Below are 17195 nucleotides of genomic sequence, written 5' to 3' on the forward strand. Positions count from 1 at the left end.
TGAAGCAGGTACAAAGTGACAAAAATAGCACTAAAACAAAAATAAAGAATATTGTTATGGAAGGAATTGATATATTCAGAGTATGCAACACAACACTTCTGTGTCTAAGTCTTCCTCAATGCTGACCATTTGACTCCAGTTGAAATTGGTGGAAGACAAAACCACTCAGTACTTCTGAAGCACTTCTGATGACATGTACCATATTCAAGCTGAAAAATGAGATATTCAAAGATGAGATTCATGAAAACATTTTTCTGCCATGCCTCTGGGTCTCAGCTCCCTCTTCCAACTCCAGCAGTAAATTCCAGACTGATGACATTGCAGAGTTAAGTTCACATCTGGGATTCTTGCAGCCACAGCAAGACTTACTATGCTTTCAGTGTAAGTATGCATTTTACATACTTGCACTTTACACTGACTAACAACTGATCTTTACATAAATTACTACAGTAACACAACTGCTCCTATATTTCAAGTTATTTTTTCTCCATCATGGTTTATGTTCGCAACCTATTTTGGAAGCTCTTTTTAAAGAAAATGCACGTTTCCTCCACAGGAAGACTCCCTATGTGGAGAGTTAATTAAAATGCTAGAAGACCTGGCTCCAGCTACAGCATTTATCAGAACACCCACAGAGGAAGGGCTACCCTTTGAAATGTTAAATACATTGCCAACCATGGATGGGGGTCAAGAAAGCTTTTCAAGCCGTCCTACGCTCTGAAAAAATGTATACACCTGAGAAGAAAAAAACCCCAACTGTATGATGACAGGATGATGCACTCACTCAAGTATTTTATAAATTGAGATACTCGTTAGTGCGCATTTAGGATGAGTTAAAGAATGAGAATATCACAATGCATTCACAGAGACTTAACTCTTCACTCAAATACCTATTAATAAAGAGGAGGATTACGAAGGTAAGAACTCTGCCTTTATGTTAGTAAAGGGCCAGAATAAGAGCTGATTTCCAACATGTAACGTATACAACAATTCTGACAATAAACAGTTTTTGCAACAGATATTAATTATCTTTCCTAACTGCTACCAAAAAAAAGCTACCAAAAAGCTGACCTAAAATAAAACAGTTAATTCATTAAGTGCTAGGATTTAAGAGCTTTAGAATTTGAGTTGGACTCTTTTATGGTAAAGATGATTTCAAAACCTGCATGAAGAGTAACTTCCCAGCCATAAACAAAGAAGGCAAAACATAACAGGAATCAGCTGATTTGAAAGACAGCATTCATAAAAGTTTCAAGCAACCGCCTGCAAGGTCTAACAGCACAAAAGACACTTTTGAATCACAGCTAGTAACAAATAAAAGAAGAAAACACAAAACATCACGAGATTATTTTTTTCCCCTCCTGCTCTGGTCTGTAGTAGCAGTAAATATTCAATTGGCTTAATATTTCATCTTGATAAAACATTGTCAGCTTATTGAAAGCATCATTTTAAATATGAAACTTATCTCTATTTTAAGAAAAGGAGGGGGAAATGAACAGTTTGAAGTCCCCTAAAAACAGACTATACTCTAGAGATGGAACGGACCAAGCAAAACACTGCTGTTTCCAAAGTATCTCAAGTTAATAAAATTATTTTGTTTTGTTAGAAATCATAATGGCACCATGCTCTTCTAGACCATGCTAGACCAAGAGGTGAATAACCAGTCTCACTGTTTAATGAAAACATTTACCCAGAAAAGTCAGGTTATGTTCTTTACCTTAAAACAGTAACAGCACGTAACACTGTGTGTGTCAACACAAGTAGTTCTTTGAACAGAGATTCATGCCCTCTTTCTTCACAAGGTGATTGAAACAGTTCTTTTCCTAATATTTACAGGAGAATTCCTTACAGGAAGGATCCAAGCATGTCCTGCAAATCACCACAAATAATGGCATAAAGAAGGTCAATTACATTTACTGTTACTCTGCAAAATAACCTCAAGGCCTCAGAAAACAAAGGCTTTCACGTATGAGATCCCGTTATTTAGATTACACACAGTCTGACAAAAATCACATTCCATCGAGCACAGGACTATATCTACCACATAAGGCCAATGAAGCAGTAATAAGTTATTTGCTTAATTAAAAATAAATATTTTTAATTAAGGGATATTGATAATAAACGCAGTTTATTAAGTTAAAGGCTTATGTCAATATAAGATATTTGATATCAATATAAGACGTAAGCTATAAATAAGCAGCACATGTATGCCTGATGTTATTCTGCAAATGATCAATACAACACTTTTTAAGTGGATCAAGAATCACCTAATATATGGATTTCAAGAACTAACTGTGAATCATCAACTAGTTGCAGTGTAACAAGTAAGGTCCTCATAGGATCAGTAAACTTTTCATCACTGTTTAAAGATACCACTGTGAATAACATTAGCTTAACAAAAGACTGAAGTGTGGATGAGCAATAACGTTGGAGAACAGCAACTCTCTGATAAGCATGGTACAGTCAAAAAATACTCTTTAACGAGCCTCTGCAAGGTCATATCTCTAGAAGCTGATATATAGTAATTCTGTACTGTCTGATTAACCAAGTCAAAAATAAAAGCAATGCTTCCTCCAGAAAATAAATACAAACAAAAACACCATTAGAAGCAAGCATTGCCCACTTCTGAGATGCTGAAAAAACAGTTCAGACAAGAACAATACATGAAGATCGCAGATTTTAAGAAATATTTTCCAGCCTGTTCTCTTTCAAGGAATGGAATAACTATGTGAGCTACAGCTACAAACAAGCTGGAGAAAGCAAGTGTAGCATGAATTCCAACCAAGTAGAAGCTGAAGCTGGTGGGTGGGACAGAGTGTGTGTCCTATTCAGAACTGAAAAAAATTCCCAAACAATGCCACTGCTTGAACACTTTATATGAAGATTACCTTAGTAACTTTCAGTAGAAGATCTTAGTAGACTCTTGTTAAAATTCAAGCAACTTATTAATTTAGAGCACGGAGACTACTGGGAAGTAAAATGATTTCTTGGTTACATAGTCGAATGGAAAAATTTCACTGGTCACTTCTGGACTTTCAGTCTACTTACTCATAAATTCCTTAAATCTGCTCCACTGTCTGGTTGCTTACCTCATGCTGATGAAGCAGCTACAAATACTAAAGTCTTTATCACTCTAGCCTTAGAAACAACTGTGTTAGGGGATAAAGACCCAAGCTCAAAAGATGCTGTATGTTTATTCGGTACTCAGTAGTATCTTCAAATTGTTTTTTTTCTGACATAGAATTAAGTGGGATTAATTCAACATTTCTTTGCACATCATGTAAACAGCCAGTTCAAGTAAGTTTTTAATTACTCTTCTACTTGGTGTAGTAAGACACAGAATACATAGGGGGAAAAAAATAACCAACGTCAGAAATTCTTACTTTTAAGTAAGTTTATTTGACCTGTAAACAAACACAAAGTGAGGTATTATAGGGAGGCTTTGGATTCTATTTAAATAGGAAGTCAAAGGAGGGGAGGAAAAAACTCCAAAAACAAAACAGAAGAAAACTTTGCTCCCAAGTCCTTTCTTATCTTAGAGAAACATTGTAATTAAGAAAAGGTTACATTTCAGTGGCAGTCAACTTCGTAGGATGTACTGATGTTATGCTGTTTAGGCTTGAGAAGGTTATATATTTGTTTTGCCCTGCACCCAATCTATATGTACTAGAACACCAGGTGCTGGAGAACCTTGGGAGGCTGTGCCTGCCATTTGTCACACAAGCGATGCACAAAAACCCGGGAAACTGTGGTATTACGGTGAATGGTTTCCCCCAAGAGCAGAACCAGGTACTAACACATAACTGTTCTTAAGCATTGTACAGGGAGGCAGATTGAGCGTGAAACATCTGCCCATTCTCCTTCAGAGCATCAGAGTCCCTGTTTCCTTGTCCTGAAACACCTGGACCAGGAGCACTAGCGATGGTACTGGGCATAGCATGAAGCAGCATGAAAGACAGTCCCACCTCACCCCTACCCACCCCAAAAACCCTTCTGTAACACAGTCTGTTTCACCTTTTTACTGCATTGCTTTAACTTTTCCTGACATGTTGGAAAGCATTATTCAGCCTCTGGCAGATAGATCACAGATCTGTGAATCTTTTTTAGCTAGACAGGGACTATTGTCAAATGGTCTTTGGAGTGGATTCCTCTTCAGGTGATCCTTTCTACATTTAAATTATGAACAACTTCAAGTATCAAGAAACTATCCTCAACTTTTCAGCTTTTCCATGAAAGTTTTCCTTCCATCTCTGGTAGTTCAAAGACACAGCTGACATACACCTGTAGCCAGAATCCACTGACAGAAGAGAGTTCTGCATATTGCAAACCATACACCGCTATAGGCATTTTTGTTTGATTTTTCACCCCGGTCTCTGCTAAGTCAACATCCTCACCTCTACACATAGAGTTAAGAGGTAGAAGGCTGTAGCAGTGATAGGTTACTGCCTTAAATATTCCTTAAATATTACTTAAAAGAACAACAACGAATCCCAACACACCAACTGTACTGTTTCAATAATAATCAAATTAGAAAGACATTATTGAGCAAACAAGCTCATGAATTCGGATGTCACATCGAGTAGAATAAGAAAACCTAAAGCAGGAGCAATGGAATTTGGAGCAACAGCCTTATACACCCTGGGTGCACCTGGCAACTCACAGAAGCATCAGAGGGACTGCTACAGCTCCTGATCTGAAAGGAAGACATCAAGAAGCACTAAATCAAGTATAACTCTACTGCTTCTGTATCAGTCTTCCATTAAGAGAAATTAAATGCTTTAGATCACTAAAGAATCAATCACAGAAAGTGTAAGGATGTGCAAAATATTCTTAAAAATAGGACAAAAAATGTATTTACTAAAAGGAACAATGCATGGCAGTTATTTAAATGCAGTTTGTTATCCAGTCTTTCTCCAAGTGCAAAAAACTTGTGTCCCCCTTTCAGTGCTATTTCATCTATAGGGACAATCCAGATCAATATGAGCTTGAACTTCAGTTCTGTTGAACAAACCAAACCCATCAGAATTTACATGAAAGAAGGGTGGTTTCTTGGTTGGTTGGTTGTTTTTTCTGCTCCCCTTCCCCCCAAAAAAAGTGTGAGGAAATACTCTGAAGAATTTGAAATTCATGTTTTTCTTTCAAAATGTTAAATCAAAGGAAGATCAACTATTCAATCTGAACCAGAATTATAGCCCTGTAGTTCCCATCTGTTTTCCTTCACTGAAATATTTTCAAGGGATAAAAGCAAACCAGTTTGAATAGCTACTGTTCTGCATTAAGCCATGCTCACAAGTCAGCAGACCCAACGAATAGAAGAACCCAAAAGTCAACTTAAGTTATAGCCGATCCTTAATGCAGTTTTTCTGCTTGTTTATAACGTGACTAGGTTGTATACCACTGTTATGTGTGATGCTGTGCTTGTAGTATACTACAAGAATCTAAAGTTTTTCTGCTTTAGCTGCGCTTATCTTGTACACATCAAGGATTTTTTTTTTTTGTTCAGCTTTTAACATTAGGTGATTGGGGGAAAAATAGGCACATTACAAAACATAAATACCTTCCACAACAACTTGCCATTTAGAAAGGAAAAAAAAAAATAAATCTTTTTTTCCCAATCAAAAAACCCCATCTCTTTAACCATACCTCTGCAGATTATGAACTAGTTATTTCTGCATATGTCCTTTATACAAATTATTATGTTCTTCTGCATCTTAGGTTTATCGTTTGCATAAGAACATAAAAAAAGAAGTTCGTCTTTGCAAAGGCTTGTACATGTTAGAAGTGCTCAAAATCTTGTTCATCTATCTCCTAGAAAGTGAATTAGAGAAGCAGAGCAAGCTCAGAGAAGGCAGACGATAACACCATAAGTCTATTTTGTAATTCAAATGTCCACTGAGTCAAAGGATGAAAAAACCCAATCTTGTTACAGAATCCATTAGACTTGCCCTGTTCTGATGACGCTTTAAGACTATAAGATACACCAGGATACAATCCAGCCACATACTCCCAAAGGCCGGTTTAGCTCAGACTCCTCACAGCCATCTACTGTGTTTTAGAAGAACTTCAGTGGTCATGTATGTGCATGCACAGACCCATGTGTGTCTATCTCTATCTGAAAAAACATCATCTGGAATAGAAATCTATCCTTCAATCAACATGAAATTAATATTCAAGCATGGGAAACAAGAATGAGTGCTCTCACTCAAGAAAAAAAGCAACTTGCTTCTGTTGTAGCTTAGTCCTCCACATGTAAGGCATTCAAGAAAATAAAGATAATTATTGTGAAGGCACTGCATAACACCATGCAGTGCGTTCTCCATTTGCTTCAAGATCCAGAATGACTAACTCTCCATAATTAAGAGAATTGTAGCATAACAGAGTTGGTCATGTCTCCAGCAACATTCACTATAGTTTTCAATAAAAGATTAAGTTGCTCAATATAAATTATACTTGCACAGAAGAATAAGGATCCATGATCATCTGCACTTTTGTCAGTTTAACATAGCCGCCTTTCTTCACGATGGAAAAGTAAAACTCTTTCTACCCACTTTAATCCACATACAATAGAAATTAAATATAGAGTATATTACATGTATCATAAAGTATGTATTTTCAAATAATTAAAAAAAAGGGATTGTGGGTGAGGAAACGACACCTGCAGAGAGTGTGGACTCAATTTATTGTCAGGTTGTTATTACAGATATTTTCCAGCCTGCTACTTGTCTCCATTGCGTGCACTAACCAAAATCACTGAGGGAACGTCCTCCTTTTCTACAACTTCTGAAGATAGCTAGACAATTTGCTTGAACTGATTGCTAAGAAGAGCTTCCTTTTTGCCCTTTATAGGAATGCAGTCTTCTTAAAAGAAACTGCCAAGATTGTATTTCCTAACATAGAGAAAGTGAAAGACTTTTCAATTCTTTTTGTTTATTTTAAATATTTCAGGGGAAAAAAAACCCAAAAAACCACACAACACCTTTCTACTTTCAAACAGCTTTATAAGGTCCAAAATGCCTGTTGTTCCCACATGATGGAAATTCTTGGCTAAAATCAAGATAACAGTATAGAATTTAAAATATGACATGGATTGATTTACTACAGTAATGGTATTTTGGGAAAGAATATATCTTTATTATTCTTGAAACTTAGCATTACTTTAAACATAAGTGAAATTTATGACTCTTCAAACTTAACTTTAAAAATAAACAAATGTAAAAGACCAGATTATGAGGAAGCAATTCAAATTTGACTTCAAAGAGATCTTATCAGTTAAGATCTTCCACTATAGGTGATTGATGTTACGCCTTATGTTACAAACATTAAGTGGCAGGGTTCTTAGATTTGTTGATGCTTTGCATACAAACAAAGAAAAAAAATATTTTCTTAATGTCTTTTTATCTATTCTAATCCCAAGCAACATGTCCTTCCTTCTTAATACAGTTTACCAGCAAGGCTTTAAGTCCTTAAACTTTTATTTGTTGTTCACGTGCAGACAAATCATGATACACAGGAGTTTCACATACAGCTATACAGTGCTACAGAGATAGATAATATGAAATATTGCTAGTCAGTATACTTAACATGCTCATCCACTTTTGGAAAAGGCATAAATATGATGTGCACAGGCAAGGTAGGAGGCTGCATTTCTTCCAGACCCTGCACTCCCGGGTATTTAAAAAGCAAACAAACAAACCACCCAGCCTTATTGATTTAGAATATTATCAGTCATAAAAGAAAACATATATATACTTATAAAAATAAAAGTTGTAAATGGTTGTGTCAGCCAGTTGTAAGTAATGGAATAGTAAGACAAAGCTTCTGCCCATTAAGTGAAAGATGCGTTGATGACTGCAGCGCAACAAATACTTCACAGGATTGGACAACTAACTGTACAAGGCTGTAAATTTTAACCATAACTGGATGATTTTAACCATCTACAAAAGGCTGTTTTTATCAGGAACACAGTAAGTAATAACTACTGACATACATTTTCCATCTCTCAAAATAGATCTGCATCTTCAGTGAAAGACAGCATTAGCTTTCTTTTGGACCGTGGCACCAGCCAATGGGCTGAATAACATCTGCTCCATGCTTCATTTTATTAATCTGTGCAACCCATCCAGCATCTACTCTAAGAAAAGCCTCTTATTGGACACTACAAAAGATCCAAACCACACAGAAATTAAGGAAACATCAAAAGGTATGGTCAAGATTTCACCAATGCAAAATGGTAACTCAGAAGTTTCTATCCCCTCTACCAGACGGCAAGTGACAGCTCTGTTACCTTACTTGCACCGTTTTGTTTCTCTACTATTATACAGAAGTTTGTGGAGAAGAACCATTTCTACATCATTCAGCAAAAGCAAAACGTTTCTAGAACAAGCTATCAAATAAATTAAACTTGGTAAGCAGAGGGAGGGACAGGTTTCCCCCTCAGCTCAGCCAGACTGTTTGATCAAAAAGAAAAGAAAGAATTTTTTTTTAAATTAATTCAGCTTTCTAAGATCAAATGGTACGTGACTTGAAAAGAAAGTTGAAGGAAGCCATTACTCTAGGGAAAAAAAATAAATCAGTAAATATTTCCCCAAATTTGTACAGTTTCACTGTGCTAAAATGGAAAAATAGAATAAAATAATCCCACAATATAGCTATTATTTATACAGTTATCTTGAAGATTGAAAAAAAAAATCTTGTAAGTTTCAGCTAAGGAATGCCAAAGGGCTGGCAATGCAAGAAATGTGGAGTGTGGGGTTGAGCAGTGGAAAGGGATGAACATGGGAACAAAGCTTCAAACAGTTATTTCTTCTAAACTGAGGGGAAAAAGGCACAGGGAAAGGGAAAAGAGAGGTGCAAGTCCAGAAGGTCAACACACTCTTTAAAATTTCCACAGTCAAGAAGTTACAATGGTAATAGGAGCTTAAAATGACAAAGATATTAGCATAGCTTGCTTAATTAAGACATTATGTTACAATAAGCATTTGTGGAATACATAACGATATACAAAACTTGCCTAATAACTGAAAGTTCATATTGTTTAAGTAACAGCTGCAGAACCCAACTTTGCACAGCAGCTAGAGCCTCCCAGCACTGATACACGTAACATGGAATAGAATAAAATAAGTGTATTTTTTCGTTAAATATTAAGTGATTAAAAAAATAAGCAAATTTAATCAAAGAATAGAAATCAGTTAAAACAGCTAAACATGGGGGTAACGACCTCAAACTGAAGGAGGGTAGATTTAGATTGGATATCAGGAAGAAGTTCTTTACTGTGAGGGCGGTGAGGCACTGGAACAGGTCGCCCAGGGAAGTTGTGGATGCCCCATCCCTGGAAGTGTTCAAGGCCAGACTGGATGAGGCTTTGAGCAGCCTGGTCTAGTGGGACGTGTCCCTGCCCATGGCAGGGGGGTTGGAACTAGGTGATCTTTAAGGTCCCTTCCAACCCGAACCATTCTGTGATTCTGTGTAAATGCAATTAATTGGTAATCTACAGAACAAAAAAAAAAAGTTAGGTGTTGTAAATCAGGGTTTGCTTTCAGTACCCTTAAAAACCCCCCATAGTTAAGAGCTAATTCCAACATGTCCTGATAACTTATGATTACTGGTTTCCTCATCTGCCAGGAGCACATATACACTTCAATATGATGCCATAAGTTACGACAAAAGCAGAAGAGCATTTGGGAAGACATGTGAATGATGCAAAGGATTAGGGATTATAAAACCCATTTACTTTATTACATTGGTCAGTATTTGCAGCCCATTATTTTCAAATCCTGAAAATATCTGTTCCTACCAATTATATATCCATTACCTACATGGTAGAACTACCCAGCTGCTGGGATCCTAAATCTATCACAGCACAAAACAATATGTTTTTTTTGTTAGGACGAGATAGGCATATACAGGATGCAACAAGAAGGTGAAACACCCTGGAACACAAGCGGTGGTGCCCAGCCCAGTTTCGGAACAGGAAGGGCATAATCTCTGGCAGTAACAGAAAAAACACTCCAAGGACATAACCTTATGCAGATACAGGGGAAGTATCTTAGCACATCAGGCAAAGCTAAATTCAGGTATTTATCAATGAGCATAAGTTAGCACTATATAACAGTCAAAATGAAAGTTATTTTTTAAATAAGATTTATTAAGTTTAATGCTTAATATTGGGTTTGGGATGATAAACTTAACGGTTTGCTGCTGCAGCATATATAAATAACAGACTGCAATTTTAGACTAAAAGCCACTGCTGGAGCAGAAATCCTTTTGGCAACACAGTTTAATTCTGACAACAGTCAATAGGCGTTTAGTTAAGAAAATAAAACAGTAGTAAAGCATTACTTTTGTTATACACCTTTGAGCTTTCAGGGATGTATTGCTTAGGAAATCCCCAAGGCTAATAAGGCGTCTTTGCATTTGATTTCCATGAATTCAGAAGAGCTATGTTTCTTTGTTTTTCATACCCTTTTCTACATAAGCATCAAACATGTCTAAATTTCACTACCAAATCAAAATACTTAAATATCATGTAAGCAGCTACAGTACCTTTTAAATGAAGAAAATTAGTATCTCCTTTTCTCTCCCTCAATCCCTACCTATATCATTACTTTCAGTTTCTGTTGAACTGAAAAGCTTTTACTTCCAGCACTTTCAGTTTCAGTTTAGCAGGGAAGTGCAAAAGAATGAGTTCTGCTTGAGAAAGTCATCCAAATTTAGGACAGCAAGCAGGAGTCAGGGGGAAACGGAAAAAACAGGAGCCAGGAGACTGGAAGATGACAGCTATCTAGGAAAAAATATTATTTCTATCTATGGCTTACTTCAACATTACGTGAGCCTTAATTATACCACAACAGCTAGCGCTTTATTTAGAGCCAACCCTCCTTCACTCCACTTACTCACAAAACAGGTTAAAATACGAGACTGGAAATGAGAATTTAAATCGGTTCTATAAAGTGATTTGTAATGTTTGTACAGTTTCTAGGAAGTCAGCAGCTAAAACAGTCTTGTAGAAGAGAGTGTTTGCAGTTGACTGGAAAAAAAGACCAAACAGAAAACAAGACAGAAACCAAAGCTGCAACACTGACCAAGCCCTGTAAATCTGTGCAATAAATATGCATGCTTAAAAGAAAATAAATAAATCCTCATCTCAGAGTTAGCAAAAGCATCCTAAGAACTCTACACAGGTTAACATTTTCACTTATAAAAATAAAAGGAAATAAAAGGAAAACATAAATAATACAGTGCACAAAAATCAATCCAAGGTTTCATGCTCTCTCTCCTCTTTTTAAAGTGGATATTAAACAAGAAACAGACGATTGTGGTGGAAGGCAAGTTTCCATTTTATGTGGGTTCATCTTCTTGCAAAAGAGGAAAAACAAACCAACCCAAACCATGTTTGCTGTTACTGTAGTGCACCAGTAGAGCCCCTGCATCACAGTTATAGGCACCTGATACAAATACACCTATTTATGTGGGAGGCACACACAGAGAGCTGTTCTTGAGGACTTACCACACACACTCCTTTTCACAGTTACTGGTTATGACAAAACACATTAAGTGTTTCCAAATGTAGGTTAGAGGGGAGCGTCAAAACATCATGTGCAGCACAAGACGCTAGTTGGGGGGAAGCTGTGACAGGCAAGAACATGTTCTTAGAGAGCTATTTACCAACGTACACTAAAAAAAAGCCTTTGAGACTTCGTAATATTTTGGTAACTTATATGCACAGCTCATCACAAAGCTGATTGGTTTTATTTGACATAATAAAAGGAGAATTAGTGGGCTTTTAGGGAAAGGTCATTTTCAAACATTTATAGAAGCTTCTCTTCTAATATACTACTTATTTAGAGACTCTAGACATTATTAGTGTTCTTATACTAGTGCATTTATTTCCATACCCTTTTGCTATCTAGTAGTAGCTCCTTAAAAGACACTGCATTTTCCTCTAAAATTTTAATAATATTCTATAAGCTTGCTCCAGTTCATGTACAAGACATAAAGGACAAACCAAAATGAAGGTATTATTTACAAACTTGTATTTTAAAAAAAGAAACAAACAAAGCCCCCACCAAGGCTGTTGCTCAACTTTGTTTATTCTGTGACGGTGCTCTGCTGTCGCTGCATTCACCATTTCCCCTCTGCTATGCATTTCCTCCATGTTGATCTCCAAAAATATTCCTCCTCTCTCTAGCAAAGGTATGCTTTTTAGGTTCACTCTGCTAGGAAGACCTTAGGGACAGGGATCGAGTTATTTACCACCAGAAATGCTACAAAATATCAAGCTGATAATATTCTTTATTCTAAAAGACCTTTGTATACATCCTAAGTCTTTTCCTCTGTGCAAGGCTGAAAACGATTACCTTGTGCAATGCAGTTTTGCTTTACTCCTTCTCTGACAAATAAACCCTTCCCCATTCTAAATATTTTCCTCTTATCTAGAGCAGCATTTCTACTCCTTTGCAAACAGCAACACAAAGCACCTGCAGCTCTCCCTACATCCAAATCAAACATTTATGTCAGGCCCTGATCTGCCAGGCCTGAAACAATAATCCAGCATTTCCTCTCTGCGATATGAAGATCAAGAGAGTATTTTCTGATTATGACACAGATTTAATACAAAATTCAATGCAGAGAGTCTTAGGAGTGTTGAGTTTCTTTCAGGGTGCCAAGGGTCGGAGATGGTTTATTTTTCAAATAGCATTGTTTCTGAACAGGTGTTTACTGATCTGGTTTACTATGACAACCACCCGTGTTATAGACTACAGGCAGTATCTATTTGTTAGGATCCTTTTGTTCAAGGAATTACTTTGCTCTCTAGAGGAAGGCCACCAACCAGTACCTTTGCCCTCCTGTAGCCATACAGGTCGCAACACACTTTCAGAGATTACAAGAAGGAAGAAACCTTTTAAAAATACAGGTTTTTTTTAAATGGAATACTTAAAATTTTGGCGTCAAATACCATACCAGTTCAAGTATCAGAAGAAACATTTTACAAATAATATCATTAATTCCATGGAGTAGGAATTACATCTTCTTCCTCTTTCCTTTTACTGGCTGTAGCAGTATCCTACAGGCTGGTGTTTTATGAGAAAAAAAAGCCCATGATTTGTTTTTTAGAATTGGAGCACTACAGTTCTGGCAGACATTGCTTATACCTTGTGTGCACTGCTGTATTTCATATTTTCCTCCTCCCCTCACCCACCAACAGCATCGAAGGAATCCAATAACATGGAAACACAGCTTTATAAAGACAGACGTTAAGACTACCCAAAATCTGGGATACACAGAGATAACCACCAGAACTCCATACCACAGAACTTTACGAAAACACGCAAAACAAGCTAATGCAAAAGCAAATCAGTATTTCCACACCAAGAGAAAACAGAGATTTATGACCACAGCTAAGAGGCCAAATGAGCCCTCTCCTCAGACCATAAAAAAAGCCCTGCAGTATGACTGTTCTGTTTCCTGCAGGAAATGAGATGCTTGTATTAGATACCCCTGTGGTTTTCATACTGTAAATGTATCAGCTGGTACAAATCCTCTGGAGGGGACTATTAACTAATGCTTAGAAAGAGCAGTGGCAACAGCAGAAGCAGACCACATGTAGCACCTCAGAGAAGAGGGCACAAAAGCTGACAAGTCATCCCTAAAAAAAAAATAAATATCTGACAGCCAACAGCGGAAGAACACATCTTGTAGTAGAGGCGGTGTCAGCGAGGCATATACATACCTACACCCGCTCATTTCCCCTTCACACCGCTCACTGCTTCTTTAAGCAAGGAGCCTATTGCTCACCAGCACTCCTCTCATTTAGGAGCCACAAGCCCATACTACCGCTCCTCATTAAACCATCCCTGCTTACACACGGCAGAGGAGGATCACCCACAGGCTACGCGCATCCCATGCATGGCCGTTTCTCCTCCTTTCTACCGCGTGGGTTGGGGTTTGTTTTAATGTTGCCGAGTTGCTCTGGGCTCTAAAACAACTTGTCGGCGAGGCAGTCCCCCGGCCCGGGAGAGGGCCGCTCTCCCCCGGCAGCCCCCGCCGCTCTCCCCCCGGCTCCGCTCCGCGCCGCTCCCGCCCGCCGGCCTGGGTGGAGCCGCTCGCCCTCGCAGGACAAGCGCCGATCGCCTTCTCCATTGCAAAACCAGGGCCAGAAGAGGGGGGAGGAGAGAAGAAGGGGGAGGAGGAAGGGAAAAGAAGGTGGAAACCTGTCTGGGGGAGAGCCCGGGGAGGCAGACGGCCGGCGGGCGGGAGGGCAGGGCCGGGCCGGGCCGAGGAGGAAAGGGGGGGCAGCGGGGAGACAAAGGAGGGATGGAGGGCGCCCAAGGAAAACGGGGGAAGCCGGGGAGGGGGCGATGCCGGGGAGCCCCGCGGGGGCACCTGCCCGCCCCGGCACGCATCCATACATCTACACACACACATCCATACATCCACACACACACATCCACGTACCCAGCAGCAGCAGGCGGTGGGTCTGCTTGTACTCCCGCTTCTGCTCCTTGAGCGCCCGGTCGATGCTCTTGCTGACTTTCCTCGCCTCCTTCTCCGCCTCCCGCTCCTCCAGGCGCAGCTTCTCCCAGGGTCTCTGCAGCGCCGGCGGCTGGTGCAGCGCCTGCTGCCGCGCCGCCTTCCCCCCGCCACCGGGGCCGCCGGCCTTGGGCAGCGCCGGCCGCTCAGGGGCCGCCCCGTTACCGCCGCCGTTCTGCAGCAGCAGCGGCGGCCCGTCCGCCTCCCCGCCGGGCTTACCACCGGGCCGGAGCGGGGCTCCGAGGGGCTGCGGCTGCGGGGCGGCGTGAGGCTCGGACGGGGCTTCGGGCTCCGAGGCGGCGCCGGTGCTGGAGATGGAGCCACCGCCGCCGGCGTCGCCGAAGAGCCGCGGGCGCAGGCTGTAGCAGAGCCCCATGGCTCGGTGCCCCCGCCGGGGACGGGCTCTGGCGCGGCGGGGTTGGCCTCAGCGCTTCCCGCCGGCCCTACGCGCCGGGGAGGGGGCGCCGCGGAGCCCCTCACGGCCCCGCTGGGCCATCTTGCATTTTCCTTCCCCGGGCGGCGGCGGCGGCAACGGCTCCTCAGCGCCGATCACCTGACAACCGGAGCTGCCACCGCCGGGTCCACCTTACCGTAAATACCCCAGCGCCAGCCCACCGCGCAGCGCCGGGCAGCCGGCGGGGGAAGGGCGGGGGCACGCCGCCCGCCTCGCCACACAGGCGCACACTCACACACACACTCACACACACACACGCACACACACGTACGCTCGCCGTTCCCCACCACCACCACCTTCCCCGAACCGGCTCCGCCGTCCCCTCACGCCACCCCGCCCGATGGCCGCCTGCCCGCTCCCCGGCGGGGGAGAGGGGGGCGAGGGTCTGCCAGCCCCCCGCTGCCTACACCAGCCGCCCTCCTCCTTTCCTCCCTCATGGAAAGGGCTGAGGGAGCTCCGGGAGATGACACCCCCACCCCACGCCGGTGTCCCCTGGCACAACAGGTTGTCCTCCGAGGCCTAAGCCCCTGACGGGCAGGAGAAGGCCAAGGCCGAGGCCCTCTCACAGAGAGGGGATCCCTCAGTCAGAGAGGCCGAGGCAGCCCCCCGCCCGCCATCCTCACGGACACAACCTGCTTTTTTCAAGCGCCTTTACACACACAGGTGGCTCCTCGCCCATGGACTGACTAATGGAGCGGTGGGAGGATGGCTTTGGCTGCCGAGGGTAGGTGAAAATAACGAGGCGACGTTCTCTCCGGCCGTCGGCCTTGGCAGCAGTAGCGCTCGGGCAGTGTGCGGCTGTGGGCCACTGCCGAGGGAAGGCCACTGCCGAGGGAAGGCTGGTGCTTGAAGTCAGCTAGATGGAAGTCAACCACAGCCCTCCTTGACCCGAAATGCAGGACAAATTAAGGTTACTCCAAACACATCTCAAAGGCACTCTCCTTCCGCTTGATCCATCTCCCCAATTCTTCATAATCTCAGCATTTTTTCTACTACCATATTTCATAAAATTGTAAGTCTTTTTCTGGGGGGGGCAGGTGGCTGCTGGGTGAAACAGTGTGTCTCTAAGCGTTAAAGGTTGTATGTTCACTATTACGATTGAGGTGTACCTTAGAGTATGCCTTTAGAGTCTCTTACCTCAGTAACATCGACTGCGTTCATGAACCTCTTTATTCGTATGGCATCTCTTTGGATTCTGTAATGACCCTGTTGTTTCAGGTCATTGTTTTTGTCTCCTCATTTTTTTCCAGTGGCCAATGTTATATTAATAGATGCCGCTATTTATATGCTGCTGTATGAAGAAGTGGAGGGAGGTACAATTCCCATGCTTCTTTACGATGAACGAATTTGAGCAAATTGGCCACAGTTTTTAGTTCCTGGATATGGGAAACAGAATTGTTCTTGTGACAGATCTATTCATGTGAAATGATTTAACGAGTGTCCTCTAAAATATGTATTTACCAAGCGGTGAGTTGTGCATTAACATTCACCAGAAAAAAAAACCAACACCCTACATTCATAAAATAAATAGGTGTCTTTTAACTGAAAGCATCAACTGTCTGTGATTGCACCCCACAAAGGAAATTTTGCCAGTGAAAATATTAGCAGGATCCAGCATGCTGTAGATGTTGTTCTCTTATACCCTTCAAAACATGTACCAACTATTTGGACAGACGCCTTTAGCTCCGAGAAGAGCATCCAATAGCTGTTGCTCCTATTGTATGTTTTAATACACAATGATATAGCGTCCTGGTTGCAATCTTCTTGCAAAACATATAAGCGGTTACACCGCAGCAGAGGATGTTTCACCACTATTGCAGCGCTGCACTGTCTTGGCTGAAAGTTTTTATGGACCATAAGGATATACCATCTCTTAGGTTGTGAGCGAAAGGTTTCGGCTTTCAGACGAAACCAGGAATTCGGCTAAGTAGAAACTGAATGTTCAATCTGGACTGAATAGCCAGAATCCTGGGATTAGTGGCTGTACACTTTTCAGTGTAATTGGATCATGTAGGAGATTTTGCTACTCATCCAACAATACAATAAAAACATGAAAAAAAAAACAAAGTAATGGTGAAAGTTAGGGAGTTAATATTTGGGGCCCAAATGTCAATGTGCATACTTAGTTTTGTGAAGGTGATTCTTAGAGCTCGGTGCATGCAACAGCATTTGCGGAATCATGAGCTGCTTTCCAAATAGTAAAAGAAATACC

The 17195-nt window shown here is 41.2% G+C and overlaps 1 protein-coding gene across 1 annotated transcript in view; it reads right to left on the minus strand.

Moving 5' to 3' along the window:
* GNAL (G protein subunit alpha L) overlaps positions 1 to 15122 on the minus strand; it is a 201640-nt gene extending 186518 nt beyond the window's left edge. The window contains exon 1 of the mRNA XM_074576599.1: positions 14455 to 15122. Coding sequence (XP_074432700.1) covers positions 14455 to 14905 — 451 coding nt within the window. The 5' untranslated portion in view covers positions 14906 to 15122. The remainder of the gene's footprint in view (positions 1 to 14454) is intronic.
* Positions 15123 to 17195: the final 2073 nt, after the last annotated feature.

The sequence above is a fragment of the Larus michahellis genome, chromosome 2 (assembly GCF_964199755.1).
Source record: "Larus michahellis chromosome 2, bLarMic1.1, whole genome shotgun sequence".
Taxonomy (NCBI): Eukaryota; Metazoa; Chordata; class Aves; order Charadriiformes; family Laridae; genus Larus; species Larus michahellis.